Consider the following 17,363-nt stretch of genomic DNA (forward strand, 5'->3'; position numbering starts at 1 on the left):
CTCACAGCAAAGCGGCTGAGCCACCCATATGTGAGGAGAGCAGGGCAGGAATGGTCAGCAGAACATAGGAGGCCCAGAACACCCCTGAGAAAGGCTGCTCAGCAAGGGTGCACCCCACAGTGCACAAAAGACATGGGGAGAGAAGGTCACAGGCATTCAGTCAGCCCAAATAGCAATCCATCAGCCACTCAACCCCAGGAGGGCAGGGCCCCACACAGTCCCCCTAGGGATGACACCAAGAGTCCTAGCATCTCGGGTGACCCCACAGCCCTTGTCCTCTACCACTGCAAGCCCTGACCACATACATGTATGCCCAGCCTCGGTGTCCTAGACTTGAGCATAAGGATGGTCTTCGTGATCACTGCATTCCAGGTCCTCAGGACAGGGGCTGACACACAGTGGGGGCTCAGCAGGTATCTGATGAGTAAATGAACCCAAGTTAACTCCTTAAAGGCTGAGGCTGAGTTGTTCCTTTAACAATTAATTGAGAACCCACTGTGTGCCGGACATGTTATTGGTGCTTGCTACATAACCATGAGCAAAAGAGCACAAGAGCCCTGCCCTCCTGGGGCTGACAGCCCAGTGGCCACATTCACCTTTGTGTCCACATCACATCACATGTCAGAGCATCCCCACCCTCTATGCCAGGCTCACTGAAGCAGAATGAATGGACTGTGGGAGGTGGGGTGTCTCAGAACTGGGTTGAAGCCCTGGCTCTGCACTGACTAGTTCTGAGCCCAGCTAACACCAACTGTCATCAGACACAGGCGGTAAGCAGCATGCAGTGCACCAGAAGCCCCATCCGCATCCACACTCCCCACCCCCACCCCCCCTGCGGCCACTGCTGCCCTGCCGGCTTCCTCCCCCTGTACAGGACTGAGTATCTGGACCTTTCCATCAGTCAGGCTGCTTCAGACAACACTGATGCCCAAAACATGGCTCTCTCAGGAAGCCAGCTCCACTCAGACAAGGCACACAGACACCCACACATATCAACAAGCATCTCTTGGAGACCTCAAGCCCCAGTTCAGTCCCTGCCCTCGGAAAGTATGATCTACAGGGAGAGAAGTCTCAACAAGAGAACCTTAGGCCCCCCAGGAACCCAGCTGCACCCTGCAGTCCTGGAAACGATGCTGTCATTGCTCTCCTCAAGGAGACATTCTGTCCGACCACTTGGACAGTCATGTTCACAGTCTAGTCCTGGAACTCCCGGAGCCACAACCACCTGGAAGCTAGTTAACAATCCTGCTTCCTGAACTCCAGCCGCACAAAGACCTCCCAAAGCAGAAGACCACCCTCCACTGGCCAGCATCACTCCTAGGCCAGGTGCCCTCATGGCCACAAGATGGCTGCAGCTCCAGGCCTCAAAAGTGAACAACATTCTCAGAGGAAAAAGACCATCCTTCTTCCCTCTTAGGCATGTACGGTGCCCACTTCTACCACCAATGCCTCTAATGTCTCACTGGCAGGAACTAAGTCACTCAACATGCTCATACCTCAGCCAATCCCAGGCAAGGGAGCGGACCCACGAAGCCAGAGCCCAGGGCCACTGTCTCGACAATAGGTTTCAACCCCGGGCAAGTTCGCTATGGATTCAGCGTGACCAAAGAAAATGACAGCAAAACGTTCTTGGGGTGAAAAGGTTATACCCAACTTTATTTCCAGGTGGCAAGTCAGTCACTAAAATCCTGTTCACTCAGAGCGAGTCTGCATGCAGCAAGCTGGTCTCTGCCTCTGGGCCCCTCTGTCCACACAGCTGTCCACTGGGCCCCTCTGTCCTCACAGCCATCCTCAGGGCCCCTCTGTCCGCACAGCCATCCTGCACAGCCGTCCTCAGGGCCCCTCTGTCCACACAGCCATCCCGCACAGCCATCCTCCGGGCCTCTCTGCACAGTCGTCCCCCAAGCCTCTCTGCACAGTCGTCCCACACAGCTGTTCTCTGGGCCTCTGTCCTCGGCACTGCCACCACTCCAGCCTCTGCTCTGCTCTCCTGCAGCCCTGCAGCCCTGCCACCGTGTCGCACGCAGAGCACTAGGCGGAGCTCTTTATATAGAGTCAACAGCCATGTATTGCCCACAGGTGTGCAGTGAGCTTAGTCAACAAGGGCCAGGTGAGAATCCTGGCCACAGGAACTCTCATTTTATCCACAGCCACCAACAGTGAAGCAGAAGGCAGGCAACTGGAGAGGCTGAGAACTGAGCAAACCTGGGCTCAGTCTGGAAAACAGTGAGTGCAGTGGAAAATGTTGGACTGACAACCAGGGGGCCTCTGGATGTCCCCAGGCCACCTGACAACAGCAGCCCCGGAAGTAAATACCAGTCCTCGCAGGACACCACTTCTCAGGGACAGCCACTACCTGTACTTTGGCCCTCACTTCCATTCCAGAAGGCCCTTGGCCTCACTTCTCTAAGCCTGTTCCGACTGCTGAGGCCTCTAGAGAAAGTCCTGTGGGCCAGTTCAGCATGGCACACCAAGTGTGAGCCTGACAGCTCATGACCACACGAACAGCCCTCTGTCCTCTCGACACCGACCACCTGCGTGAGGAGACAAGGCGCGCACTGAGATAGCCAGTGTCGGGGAGAAACAGCCCTGAACTGGGAGACAGGAGAGGGGACGACAACATCCACCAGAGACAGTGGCTGAAGGCTCACCCCGCACAGGCATCTGACTGGCACTTACAGGCAGGGGTGCTGGTTGGGGTTTTTCCTTCCCACTCATCTGGCCTTTACAATCACCCTAGAAGTTTGGCACTATTATTACAGGTTCATGATCCCTTATCCATAATTTTTTAAATCCAGAACTCTCTAAAAACCAAAAGCTGATTTTGTTGTTAATTGATTGGGCAGCAGAGCTTCAACTGAACCAACACAAGACTATGACCTATCTACCCCTTCTGCAATGACTGCTCATACGTTTTGAATCAGAAATAGTGACATGTTTTACGCAGTGTTGCCCCTAAACCCCACCAGCAGCGCCATATAATCCAGTATATGTTCCACATTCTGAAAAGTTCTGCATTCAGAAACACATCTGGCCCCAAGGGTTTCAGAACAGGGACTGGGGGTGTGTATTACTACTCTACACAAGATAAAGTAACTCTCTTAGGAAAAAGCAGAACCGCACTTGGAACTAAGCAACTGAACTCACAGGCCAGAGCTATGACCCACTGTGCTTCCATCACCCACCCACTGGTGATTTTAAGGAAGACACCCCCCCCCCACCCCACCCCACCCCGTAGACCTCATCTGTCTTCTCATCCATAAAATGGGGAGCTTGGACTAGATCAGCGGGTTTCAAATGTGGTTTAAAGCCGATTGGCCCTTCCTTCCACCTTAAGGAAAAGTGTCACTGCTCCAGTGAGCATGTTCGCAGCAGGGTTCCTCAATAGCACAGTTTGAAAACTGCTATGCAGTGATCTTCTTCTAGGGCCATCTGGTTCTAACATTATATGGTTGTCTTCTCAAGGCAAACAGCCTTTCCCATGAAAGAAGGATACCTGGAAAGAACTTGAACCAGACCCTGACGGACAGATAGGCTTCTGACCTGCAGAGAGGACTCCAGAGCCAAGCAGTATGCATGCAGGTCGGAAGACCGTAAGTAAGGTATGTGAGAGGTTCCGGGAGGCCAGGACAGCCAAGGGGGTTCCTGGGCCAAGGTGACAGGAGGACGTACATGCTGGAAAGGTTGGCTGATCAGCCAGATGAGTGTCAGGAATCCTCTTCCCTACCCCCTCGGAGCCTGAAATTCCTCCTAACAGGAGGCCAGGGGACAAGTTGGGCAGTCCCGGCCCCACTGTGTGCAACCACAAATTCACAGTCCTGTCCTCACTATAGCAACCAAGAGCCTCAAAGCTTAGTTCACAGCCATCAATATGTTATTGTCAAATAAGTGACTCTTGTGATTCCAAAAATCAAAGCATATGATCTGCCACAAAGACACATCCTTCAGAGGACAACAGGACAGAGTAAGAGCAGGACGGCGGCCCTGGGCAGGCCAGAATGGAGGGTCACCAAGGTCCCACTGGTGTCCTTCCCACTGTCTAGGGGCAGTATGACTCCCAGGAGTCTGTAGCAGCCCAGGAATGTCCACAAGCCATTCTAAACAACAGTGCCGCCTTCTCGCCTCGGCCCTGCAGACTCTCAGGCTGTTTCCAAAGAGGCCCTTCAGGCCAGTGGGCAGCCCCCCAGTCCACCATTAACTCTTCCCTCTCTGGGAAGGCTCCAGAGGCCTTACTGAGACCACTACCACATTCCTGTCTCCCATTTCTGGGTGCCATTCTTCCTGCTTTACAGACAGAGGGAACAAGACTAGGCTCCCTAGGTCGCTTGGTAACTTGTCTTAGGGCAAGAGAAGCCCAGAGGCTATGAATATCTGTAACAGTGGGGCTGTGGGGCCCAAGGAGAGGCAGAAAGGCTTCCTGGAGGGATGGAGCAGAGGTTATCTACCCTAGACTTACCTGATTCCCAAATCCATGCTTTCTCTAGCCCCACAAATTAGAATACATCTAGAAAGGAGTAAGAGGTCAGCAGAACTGCAGACCTACAAGAAGTCCAAGAGATGGGGCCTGGAAGAGGCAAAAAGTCAGGCAGAATGGAGCCACTGTGACCCTGAAGGTGGGCTCTCTGCAGACCATGTGAATGGGAATGAGACCAGGTGGGGGATATGTGGGAAGGAACAAGAGGCTGTAAGCACCGATCATGTGTTTGAGAAGAGTGGCCAGGAAAGGAAGGAGGAAAATGCTTAGGGGTAGTGGGTTTGTGTGGGGGCTTTACTTTTTTGTTCAGTTATAAGTTTTTTTGGAAGAGTAAGAAGGGTATGAGAAATTGATAGTATCCAAAAACAGGATTGTTTTCCTGACCAAAGATCAGAATGGAATAATCACAGGCTCCTGGCAGAGGGTGAGGAGGGAGGAACTTACTTGGCAGGGCACTCACCCAAGTGAGAAAGGCGGGTTTGAAACCGGTATTTGAGGGAGAGGCAGGAAAAACCTTGACTGAAAAAGAGGAGCCAAATGCTGTGGAGACTGAGTAGATAAGGAAATGGAAGCACCGCCAGGGTAGCAGCCTGGAAGCCTGTACAGGAAAGAATAGGATTAAATCTCATGGCTCCATATTACTCTGTAATATGGCTATCACAGAGAATAGCCAAAATTCAAATAATTGTATTTGATAAATACAACATCTATTACTATTGAGTGTTTCCTAAGTGCAAGCTTACATGTATTACCTTTCTGCATGGCATTCAAATGAAATGAAACTGAAGTTTCAGGGAAATTAAGTTAATTTACTCAATTCATACAAGTTTGCATAACCAGAAAGTTGCAGTCGAAACTCAAACCCAAGTTTGTCCATTTCCTGAACCATCAGCCCTACTGAGTCTTCAGGCTGGCAGAGATGACCTCAGGGAACATATCTGGATGGAAAAGATGAATATCAATAAGAATTCCTTTCTGAAAGACAGTAACCAACAGAGGCAGTAAAGAATGAACTTGGGATGTCTGGGAAGAGGTATATCTGAGTGGGGATTCATACCCTTGGGGACAGAGGTTGGGTGGTGAGTCACTGGACAGGAACTCATCATAGGAGAAGCTACAGGTTACAGGTTCTTGGCCCTTGAACACTGTGGATAGGGAAGATGTGGCTTTCCTAACATGGATCTCAAAGCTGGTCTAATAGAGGCAAGACAGAATAGTTTCTTCTACCATCTTCTGAGCAGTAAAAACCTCATGTACTATACTATAAAGCAGAGCTTCAGATTATTTCTTGAGTTTCTCAGTAGACAATTCGATCTCCCAAAGAATACAGACGGCAGCAAAAGAAAATCCCATCTTGACCTGAATTCAGCTACTTAAAAAAGAACTAGTTGTGAAGTGGAAGGAAAGGAACTTTGGGGAAATGAGTTACTTCATATGAGCCAGGCAGATCATACATAAACCTGGACGTTAAGAAGGCATATTAAAAAGCAGAGAAGATTTAGGCCAGAGACTGTAAAGAGAGGATAGCTTGAGACCAAAAAGTTCACAAAAGCAAAGTTGTGAAGACACAACCACAATCAATAGGCAGAAATAAGTAGAATAAGGAGAAAATGGACATGCTGGCATATGTATTAGTAGTTTTTCAGTCACTCGGAAATGGCAGTTGTATAGTGGTCAAGTTATTGAAGATCAGAGATGGATTTCCAAGGGACAGGCACCATGAGGGAGCTCTGGAACACAGGCAAGATTATGACATGATTCCTAGCTCTGAGTTGTATACACAAGTGTCTCTCTCAGTACTTAAAACAGAGTAAGGACACAAAAAGTGTTCAGATCAGCTTGGGGAAGAACCAAGTGAAATTCTATAAATCGATTTTATTGTGCTGAATCTGATAAAAAGATATTGTCAGTATTACAACAGCCATCATTTATTAAGTGGATCCCACATGCTAGGCATTGTTTGAACTATTTTCCATGCATTTAATATTTACAATAACCCCAAGAACGAGGTGTTATTAATATCCATATTTTATCCTCATATGACGATAAAGAGTTGATTAACTTGTCCTGTAGAAGGTGGTTTACAGTCATTACTGTAAGTGAAAGTGTTACCTTCACCAAAGGCTGATTCTCTTTGAATGATATTCAGGAATCCTACTGGAAGGGATTTCATTATGGTGGTTTCTGTGTCTGTTACTGCATCATATGGATCCTGCTTTACTCATGGTGAGACACATATCCTGTTAGAAGAGAAATTCTGCTTTCCAGATTTGTTCTCACTCTTGAGTCAGTTGACTTTGATGCTCAGCTTCTATGCTGTAATTGTTCCTGGGGATCTGAACAGTGCAGCTGAGGCACAGTGGTCCTGGAGGAGGAAGACTTGGCATACAGGGCCTGCCCTAGAACTTGGACAGGTCACCTGCCACCATGGAGACAGTCAGCAGCAAGCTTAGGTCAGGACTTTGGTTCATGGTCAGTTCTGTCTCACAGATGGTGAATGACTGTGCAAGTTAATGTCAGCAACACAACCCCACTGCTATGGGCTGGAGTGTATCCCCCCAATTCATATGTTGAAGCCTTAACCCCCAGTGTGACTATAATTGGAGTTTGGGCCTACAGGGAGGTCCTTAAGGTTAAATGAGGTCATAAGCGTGGAGCCTCATCCAATATAACTGATGTCTTTCTAAGAGGAAGATAAATTAGAGATCTCTCTCTCCATACATGCACAGAGAAGAGGCCATGTGAAGACACAGCGAGAAGGCAGCCACCTACAAGCCCAGAAGAGAGGCAGGCCTCACTGATAATCAACTTGAATGGCACCTTGATCTTGGCCTTCCAGCCTCCTGAACAGTGAGAAGATAAATCTGTTGTTTGAACTGTCCAGTCTCTGGTATTTTGTTATGGCAGCTCTAGATGATTAACACACCTGCCAAGTCTGCTTTCCTACCAGGTGGGGATTAATGATAATACATACTCATAGCCCCTGTCTGCACCTGTGGTCTAAGAAAGGCCATGTAAAAAGCTGAAGGTAGTGCCTTGTACACAGTAAGAGCTTGATGATTTTCAGTTATGTTATTAATACTGAAATACAGTTCCTTCTCCAGTATCCTGGACATGACAGTCCTACTTCCCGCACAGTAGTTATGGGGATGCAATGAGATGTGTTTCTTAAGTCTTCCTTCCCTGACAACAGTCCAACAGGAGACAGTGCACACACCCACCTGGGGACAGGGGCGTGACAAGAAAGGTCTACTGGAATGATTTTTGGTCTCATGTTTTATCTTAAAAACACATATGCATCTTGCACTCTAATTCATATATAGTCATGTCTGCTTTAATTCGTAAGATGTTTGCCGTTATTTATCAGGTAGACAACTTATGATCTAGATAGATAACTTGGTCTTGTACACCTCACCCACATGACCACTTCATTCAAATTTTAAGAAGGCCTTTGCAAGTCACAAAGAACTGTCCTGATGTGAGGATTTAGTTATCATTTTTGAAAAATCAACATTGCAATTAATTAATTTGGGGGGAACCATAAGGTGTGTTTCATATTACTAATTAACTAACTGAACCAACCACTGTTAGTGAGCTTCTACTATGTGCCAGCAGAGCAACCACACAGATCCATTCCCAGCCTTCCATTAGCTTACAGTCAGGCAGGCAGGTGGACACCAAACACACAGTCCAATAACTAACTGTTAAGAGTTATGGCACATCATGACAAAAGCTGTGAAGGAAGAATGCTAGGAAAGCCTGCAGCAGCAAGGGAGATGGTAAGAGCCCTATAACATTCTGAGTATGAACAGATTCCTGGGAAGTCCAGATTCCTAAGGAGAATGCTCTGGAGGCAGCCTCCTGAAGTGAGGTGTCAATTATTACACTTTTAAAGCTCAGTTATTGTCACCCTTGATTTGTCTAAGGAGGATATTGTTTCCACAAGTCTGGGAAGGCTAGGTATGAATTTTTATACTGGGGACCAGACAGGGTGGTATTTGACAACTTTCAGGGAGGTGATGGACTTGGGGACAGTGCTCTTTGCCTTAGATGTACGGTATGATGTTGGAGGTGGGAAAGTAGGTTTGAGGGACATTAGAGGTGCCTCCTTTCTCTTCCTGTTTTTCTTCCCTAGTGAGCGTGTATGCACTTTGCAGACTTGTCCAGGAGTCACTTAACACATGAGAACTGCTTGACAGATCACAGTCTTAGTACCCGAACAGCCAAACAGAAGAAGCCCCATCCATTTCCTGCCTGCCCTTTCAGGCCCTGAAAGAAGGAGGTGTTTGCAGTATTTTGTTGGGATTGGGGGGGGGGGGAGGGGGGGACGTTGTCGCCAACATATTGGACTGGAAGCCAGGGGTTCCCTACAGAACTCCTGCCGCCTGGCTTTGCCTGTACTAGGAGTGCAGGGAAGCTTATGCCAAATCCTGCTCATGTGCTCATCCCTGTCACCAGCCCTCCTGTAGCTTCCACATCCCCGGTCAGTGCGTGTTTCCTTCCTGGGGGCCTCAGCACAGCAGAGAGGCAGATGGAAGAAAGGTGTAAAATTAATGTAGGGAGGGGGAGGGACTTTCACAACATTTGGCAACAATGCTTCAGTATGTTGGCACAGCACTCTACAACTTACAAGTACATTCACACCTGCTTTCTGTCTGGCTCTCAGAGGTGGGCGCTGATCCCCAGCCTTAGATTCTGCCTCCCATTTCTTTACAGACACATGCCCTTTGAGATGTCTAGGTCTTTTCTAGACCACGGTCCCAGAGGAAGAATGAATTCTTTCCTCATGTCAATTCCAATTTCTGCAAGCCCTCACCACTTCTGTGAAACTTCTATCAAACACATTTCTGAAAGAGTAGGGGCAGGAAGGGGCTGCAGAGACTATCTAATCAAACTTACTCACTAGCACAAAGAAGAAAAGTGACTGAGCTAAGGCCCCACAGCCAGTCAGGAACCCAGCAGGGCTCAGACACCAGAAGGTAGACACGCACAACGTACACTGCCCCCATTCTCCCAATGCCTTACATAAGCTGCAAACTTCGCCCTCCTGGGGCTTCTCACCGGCGCACAGTGGGTGCTTCCTAAGTCGGGGTGTTTGGGAGTGTAACCTGTCAACCTTATTTTACCCTTCCTGAGGGGAATGGGGTGGGAGGAGCTCGCCATTCTCAGGGATCCTGTAGGGAATTCTTTTACAAAATGAAGACTCTAGTATGAAAACTGGTTTTGCACACAGGAGGCGACTCAGTCCCGGGACTGAGGGACTGACACACACGCGGGCTGCCCTAGCAGGAGGCACCTGTAAACACAGCATCCGGCCTTCCAAACCCTGATCACGCGACCCCTCTGAACGCTGCTCAGCCCCACCCCACTGCCACCTCTCCCCTCCACCTCCACCTCTCCAGACAGTTCTCCCAAGGTGGGTTGAGGTCTTAAACGTCTGTTTGCTGAACAGTAAGTTAAGAATCTTACTTCTTAACTTCCTGGGTGTTAAAATGCAATCTTATCTTTAAGATGGGATCCATTCTGCCTTTTACTATATATTGTTTGTGGCTGGGCTTACTTGCTATATTAATTGCCCAGGTTATATATTACTTGATTAGGGGCTGGAGGAGGAAAAGCAGCATCTAGGCAAAGTTAAAGATAAACTGGGACTTTTAGCAGGCTAAAGTAAATTTTACAATAAGCTCATTTAATTGACACAATGCAGACATGGGCTAGGCAGAGGTATTTTCTTATCTGGGGGATGTTCAAACATTCCAGGCCAGGTTACTCCTGGCATTTTAGTTTTAACTCATCTTCACGGAAGAATGCTTATACGACCAGTTTGATATTTTACTTTAGAGAATTAATGTGACTCTGACTCTGCTGAATTGTTTAATACGGAGTTTTGGTAAGGGTCTTTTTCCAGAGGCCCCCACCCTACTCTGACTACACCCATGGTCCCTGTCTCAGAATCCCTGTGGCTAGTTATAAGTTAGTTACTCAGCTGCAGATTTCAAACCGAAATGACAGAAAGATACTAATTTCTAAATACAAGAAAATGCACTGTCAGTTCCCAGATCAAAGTAAAGAAACTTCATTACCAAATAAAAATTACGAGAGATACCTAATGAAAAAGATTTTAATTTTAAAGGCGCTGCTTCCGGGCGGCCTCTCCCCCGCCGCGGGTCACACTTGAACTTCAGCCGGCCCGGCCCTCGCCGAAAAAACCCACACACGGCAAAACGCCCGCCGGCCTCCCCGTCTGCGCGGCCCCGGCCCGGGCGGCGGGAGCAGGTCGGCGGCGCGACCCCAGGCCGAGCGGACGCGCGCCGCGGGGCGGAGCAGCCACCCTCACAACCCGGGCCGGGACGGAGGAGCGGCGGCTCCGGCGGGCCCCTCCCCCCTGCCACGGCGAACTTCGGACGCCCGCCCTGGGCGCACCTGCTCCGCACCCTCCCTCCACGGGCGGCCCCTCCGGCGGAGCGCATCAACTCCCGGCCCCGGCCGGGCCCCACGAGCCCACCACCCACGTCGGCCCCTTCCCGGCCCCGCGGGCCACGCGCTGCCCGCCGAGCCACCTGCACGGCCGCCCCCTCGTCCGGCTCCACCAAGCCCTCAGGTGGAGGCAGGGGTCCCCGCGCCCCATCCGGGTTCCGCCGCGCCCCGCGGCCACGTACCTTCCACCCCGCAGGGCTGTCGCCGTCGCCTTCACCCCTGAAGTAGGGCCCGCTCTGGACCCTCCACTGCAGATCTGCGACAGAGGGAGCCGCTTCTCGGCCGAGCTCTCTGAAGTCCGTCCGGAGCAGCGGCTCCAAGTCCGGGTCGATCGCAGCCCTCCGCCCGCCGCGGGAGACCCGAGAAAGGCGAGTGCGGCACCGGGAGCCCAGCGGGCGCGAGGCGGCGATCCGAGGCCGGGGCACGAGGTCAGTGCCGCTCCCGCATGCGCGCCGGGAGGATGGCGCAGCCGAACACGGCGCGGGTCCATCAATATCTGGTCTTCGCAGGGCCCGTTGCGCGGACAGGACGGCACGGGCCGCACCTGCCCGGGCCAGCAGACCGAAGCACGGAGAGAGCAGCCAAAGATGCCTCGCCCGCTGCGCTCCAGACGCTACTGACTTGAATATAGCGGTAGCGGAGCCTACAGCTACTACGCAGCCGCAGGACTTACGCGCCTGCGCCCAATGACTGCCCGCCCGCGACTGACGGCCCTTGCTACCAATGAGCGCGAGACGCCGCGGCGCTGGAAGACGGGTGTGTCTATTCCCTACCTTCCGGGACCCACCGAGACCTGGGGAGCCCTGTGAATCAGGCACTCAGGGGCTGCGATTTCCTTGTGCGGTTCCAGCCTTGCTCTAAATAACACCACACATTACCAGGCAGGAAGACAGGCCCTTCTACCTACCATGTGGTATGAACCCCATTAACATCTGCTCTGACCTGCGCTGATTCCATCGTTAGCCGTACATACATCTCAAAATCTCCCTAATAACAAAAAGTAGTAATGAGCGTCTGCCATGCTTGTTTAGTGAGTTGTAAAATGAGCCAGTGGGACCATGTGTTTCTTCCCATCCAGCCCCCAGCGAAGTAATGGCCAGGAACTGGAAGAAGGGCAAGATGCACCAGACAGTAGCTCAAAGCGTTGGCTCTTCTAAGCACAACTGATTAAAAGGCAAAAATATTGACATGCACATACTGTTTTCCATTACCTTAAAAAAAGCTCAGTAATTACTTCTCCATCATCATTTTGGGAGAATGTTAACAACATTGATCTTTGATCCTTTAATTATGGTAAGCCCTGATACGAGGATCCTAGGGGCTGGCTCCTCCCCACCTCCGCTCCTCTACTCAGACCGCTCCTGCCTGCCTCACCTGTGTCGGGCTTCCCTCTGCGGTCCCCAGTCCCCAAGGCCGTTCCAGCTCAGCAGGGATCCCCTGACCTGAACTCCTTTCATGTCTTATACTTTAGCAAATGCTGACTTTTTGTGAAAGAGAAATTTGAGAAGAAAACACACCCATAATTCTTTTACTGTACAAATTCGTGCTCACATCCACTACCATTTTCATTACTAATGTGGACGTTTTACGTGGTCTCTCCCTAGTGCACTTATCAAATTGTTTTTACATCTACTCGGCACTATTTTCTCAAGATCTAGGTCTCTGAAAACGACCACTGTATGAACTGCATCATATCCCAGCACCCTTGGAGCCATCATTCATCTTCCATCCCGGAGGTGCAGACATGGTTCTTCTCCCCCCATGTGAGCACTCACAGGTAAAGCCACCAGGGTCTCCAGGAACGCAAGCCTACCTCTTGTTGTTGTTACTAAGCTTTCCTTTGTTTCTACAGTTGATTTCCTCGTGGGGTCCATGGGGATGAATAGCTTTGTGGGTCTTGATTCCCAAGGAGGCCATGCAGATCTGCCGTGACACCTGTGGCACCTGGGTGGGTTTCCCAAGGACAGAGCTGGACAGAGCCAGGTGACAGGCTCACAACAGGTGACTTGCAGGGCTCTGTGTCGGATAGGGTTCCCTCCCTTGTGCGTGGCCAGCCCCTAGGGACTGAGTTCTAATAGGCGGGTGACAGGACAACGGCTCTTCCTGGGGCATTCCATGTCTCTCTCCCACCCTCTGCTGCTCCAGGGGCACTGCAGCTCCTTTGTCAGGCTGTGTGACAGACAGCGAGTCTCAGAGTGCTGGCACCGGCCACTAGCCTCCCTGCCTCAGTCCTCTGACCATGCAGCCCACTGAGAATCTACCATCTGGGGCCTGATGCACATCCCTGTTCCTCATGGCCCATGACTTCCTAGTTCTCTGTGTCCCAGACTCAGGGCAGGCCAGGCTCCTCAAAGGCCTTCCAGGATGGCTGCTTAGTGGGCTCAGGGTCAGGGAACCAGATGCAAGGCCACCGTGAGCCCCAGAGGATTACTCTCAGGGGCCCACAGTGCTGCCATGGGCCACCAGGAGCTGGTGGGTCTGGGATCTGCAGGCAGGCTTGCCCCCAGTGGGTCACTGGACATCCTGCTGCGGTCCCCCTCCCATCTGCTTTCCAAGGGTCCAGAAACTTGGCTCTGCCTGGAGCCAAACGATAGCTTTGAGACCTAGTAGGGGGAAGAGAAGAGGTGCTTGGTGGAGACAGCCCTTTCCTGAGCCGTACTCCAGTGACCTGGGGCCCGCCCAGGTGGTTCTGAGCCAGGCAGGCAGAGCCCTGCAGTTCTGTCCTCTCCGTTATTCATCTCCGTGCAGCGGCTCCAGGTGGGGGCTGACGCCCAGCCTCATGCGGTGGGAGGAGCCGGGTTCTGGCTGGGGCCTCCAGACCCATCCAGAGAAGTCCTGTTCCTCCGGGCCTGGGGACATGGCATGTACATACATATATGAGTTCACACGTACACACACACACATATGCACAGAAGAGACTCCCAGGTGTGTCCCTCATCTCTCAGCTCTCCCCCCACAGGGCTCATCCTAGCTTCTTTGTGCAGGGGTCATGTCTAAGTTCTGAGCTCTCGGAATATGCTCCAGAAGGCACCTTAAGGAGCTGGGGCACCCGTCGGGGCAGTCCTGTTCCTTCCCCCTGCCATCAGACTCTCTGCAGCCAGGTCTCCCTTCTGGGCCTGCATTTCAGAAGGACCAGTGCCCACTGTTCTGAGGCCTCTCTCCATGTGTGACCTTGGTATGTGCCTGCCCTGGCTTGCCTTAGTTTACCCACTGGTGCAGTGAGCAGGTGAATCAGAGCATCGCCAGGGGCTACTGTAGCCTTGCTGGTGGAAGACTTAATGCCGCATTGCCCCAGTCCTGGCCAATTCTCCCTGCATCCTGCAGTTTTCTGACAGTGGGGGGCATGTAGCACTTGAAGTGTTCTCACATCCTGCTATTTTTGCAAGAGGCCTGAACACAGTTGTTAAAAATAGAAATAATGAGGGAAAACAGCCACTTCTGACCTTGAGTCATGAGGCAAGGACAGGATCCCAGTATCCTCTCTGGCTCCTGATGATAAATGATCATCGCACTGTGTCTGCCCTTAGCTAATTTATCCTTGGCCCAGAGAGAAGTTTCTGCATTTTTTTTTTTTTTAGAAAGCTGGAAGTTTCTCAAAGCCTAACAGCTTCACCTGCTCTATTCTGTGTGTTCTTTGCTGGAATGCCATGAGGAGCCTGTTCCCTCTGCTCTGGGGCATTGCCAGAAGCCAGCATGGTCTGGCAGACCTGGATGTGCTGGGGTGATGCCCCTGCTCCTTCAGTTGTGTCTGGCACCCTGCAAAGGGGCCCAGGAGGCAGGGCTTTCAGCACCCTCGGGGAGACTGTGTCAGAGGAGCTGCCAGGGCAGGGTACATGGTGTTCCAGGCCCCCATCCTCTGGCTACTGTGTGTACAGTGTCTCTTGAAGATGCAGAATTCCGCACCTAAAAGGCCCTTACCATCTGCCCCAGGTGGCTCCTCCTGAATCCAGGAGGATTCAGGTGTTGGTGTCTCTTTTAACTCCCCACACACACACTGCCACTCCCTGTGCTGTGCTGTCGCTCTTCTGATCAAGAGGAACCCCAAGCGCCCAGGACCCTCAGAGTGTGGAGGAGGTCATCAGAGAGGCTGGCACCCACCTCCAAGGCACCCAGAAGTGAGGGCAACACTGCCTCCCCTGGCCTTGGGCTCATGGTCTGCACTGATATCAGCTTCAATTTTTAAATTCCAGGTAGCACTAACAATGGTGCCTTCTGCCTTCAGAGTGCTAACCCAGGAGAGACTCAGGAGGAGACAGACTAAGACTCTCCTGGAAGTTACAGGGAATGCATGCACAGCTGGGCAGCAAGAGGTATGTCCCTGGTCCACAGGGGTGCCTGGCCCGTGTTAGCACCCCAGTGTGTTTGGAGAGGGGGCAGGTTAGCCTTTTGTCCTTTATAGTTTACTTCCAAGGGAGGTTTGGGGTCCATGACAGGAGCTACCTAAACAGTTGCTTCTGCCCATCTGCTGTGTCTGCTGGGACATGGACATGGATGTCAGCCTGCTGTCATACCTGCCTTGCATTTGTGTCCATTCACAGTTCTCAGTGTAGTTCCTGCTGGTGCAAAGAGTGGGTGTGGAGCTGTACATATATGTGAGTACACAAACAAGTGCATGCACATATATGTGAACATACATGCACACGTGTGTGACATACATGCGTGTGTGCACCTACCTATCTCCTGTGTGTGCACATAGGCACATGCTAGGTATGGAAAGGCATGTGCAGGTGTGTGTGTATATCTGCCCAGCCACTCAGTAACACTCTGCCCTAATTCCCTGGGGCCTTGCAGTTGACAGCTGGCTGGTAAGTCCTGGTGAGCCCGTCCTTGGCTGGCTCGTCCTGCTGCTATGACAGAGTAGCTCTTATACTAGATGAGTAGGAGCTGAACTGCCTACTGGGGATTCCCAGGGTTTCTTCTGGTCCACCAGGAAGATGACAGCATCGAGACAACCTCATACAACAGTGATGCCTAACGTTTGCATAATCTTTCATGTCATTCAAAATAATGTAAAAATAGTAGCGCAGAAGATTAAAGGGCTAGCCCAAAGTCACACAGCAACTCAGCAATACAGCTGCTCCCAGGAAGCCTGCCCTCACAGCACAATTTAACTGGCCAGCTTTCAGAGAACTTGTGACTCCGATAGAGGCCCAGGGAAACACACCCTGTGCCAGTGAATTCCTCCATGTTCCAGGAAATGATGCACAGCCATAGGCTCAGCGGCTTCCCAGGTAGGGTATGGCATGCACCCCCAGAGCCCGAGGGTGGGTGACCTGGCTGCCAGTGGGCTCGAGGGATAAGGGGAGGTTAGAGGGCCCAGGGGTCTTGCTTTGAAACCAGCATCAGCCGCTCAAGATGGACAGGAAGGTGGTGCCAGGTGGGTTCAGAGGAAGACAAAAGCCTGCAGTCCTTGTGGGGCTGAGAGTCTGTGACGTGACCCCAGTGAAAACTGCTCTGTGCTTTGTGCCCGGCCAACCCTCCTGTCTGACTCCACAACCACCACGCCAGAACAGCACATCGAGAGCACACACGACCACACACGCCTGGGCCCAGCCAGCCTCATGGGCAGTGCCCAGTGCTCTGTCTCCACTGGGCTCTCTGGGAGGGCCGCTCCCTGAGGGCTCACAGGCAGACGTGGTCCAGGGGAGGGTGGACCTGAGTGGACTCCAGCAGCATGGGCTGGGTACTCCCGGGAGTGTCCAGGGCCTGACACTGTCACCACGTTAGCTCCTGCCTTTCCTCCTCAGGACAGGGAGGCCCCACCTGAGGCCCTACGGCTACTAGACACCCCTGCTATGCTGCCTTCACTGGTTTCCTCACTTTCAAAACCTCTCCACTTCCAGAGCACAGCACAGCCACACTTCACGGGTTCCTCTAACGTGGCCATGCCTCCCATGGGCAGGAACCCTGTTCTGAGCACTTTTGGGCATGCCACACTTCACACACCCGCTCTCCAGGCCTGCTTAGCTTGTCATTTCCTCCTGTGCCCTAAAGAGGAAACTGAAGCTTTGTGCCACAGAGCTGGGCTGTAGGGTCTGGGGTCACCTTACTGCCCAGGACGCCAGGTAGCCTCAGAGAAACGCCAAGATTGGCTGTCCCACAGGCCACGCACCTGTTCCCTCCATCCATCCATGGCGGAACCTGCAGCACCAGGCCAGTACAGGGTGGCACAGAGGTGGCAGCAGAGGGATGTGAGGAGAGTCCTGGAAGAGGGGCAGTGGGCACATGGGCACACGCCTGGGTGTGAATCCCAGCAGCAGCATCATGCCCAGATTTTAGAAACGGGCAGATTTGTTGGGATGAAACCCCCACATTGCTCCTCACTGTAACTGTGAAGATTCTGAGGATGGGGGGCCAATGCTCTTCCCCTCCGCAAAGGTCAGCCAATGAAGAAGGGTCTGCCACTCACCCT

The 17,363-nt window shown here is 51.8% G+C and overlaps 1 protein-coding gene across 1 annotated transcript in view; it reads right to left on the reverse strand.

Moving 5' to 3' along the window:
- Positions 1 to 12,825, reverse strand: part of LOC108403727 (uncharacterized) — a 159,757-nt gene extending 146,932 nt beyond the window's left edge. Inside the window, exons 1-2 of the mRNA XM_073219458.1 lie at positions 12,765 to 12,825; positions 11,134 to 11,768 (exon numbers count right to left, since the gene is read on the reverse strand). Of these exons, the coding sequence (XP_073075559.1) occupies positions 11,134 to 11,768; positions 12,765 to 12,825 (696 nt within the window). The remainder of the gene's footprint in view (positions 1 to 11,133; positions 11,769 to 12,764) is intronic.
- Between the last annotated feature and the right edge of the window lie 4,538 nt (positions 12,826 to 17,363).

Source organism: Manis javanica, chromosome 13, assembly GCF_040802235.1.
Source record: "Manis javanica isolate MJ-LG chromosome 13, MJ_LKY, whole genome shotgun sequence".
Taxonomy (NCBI): Eukaryota; Metazoa; Chordata; class Mammalia; order Pholidota; family Manidae; genus Manis; species Manis javanica.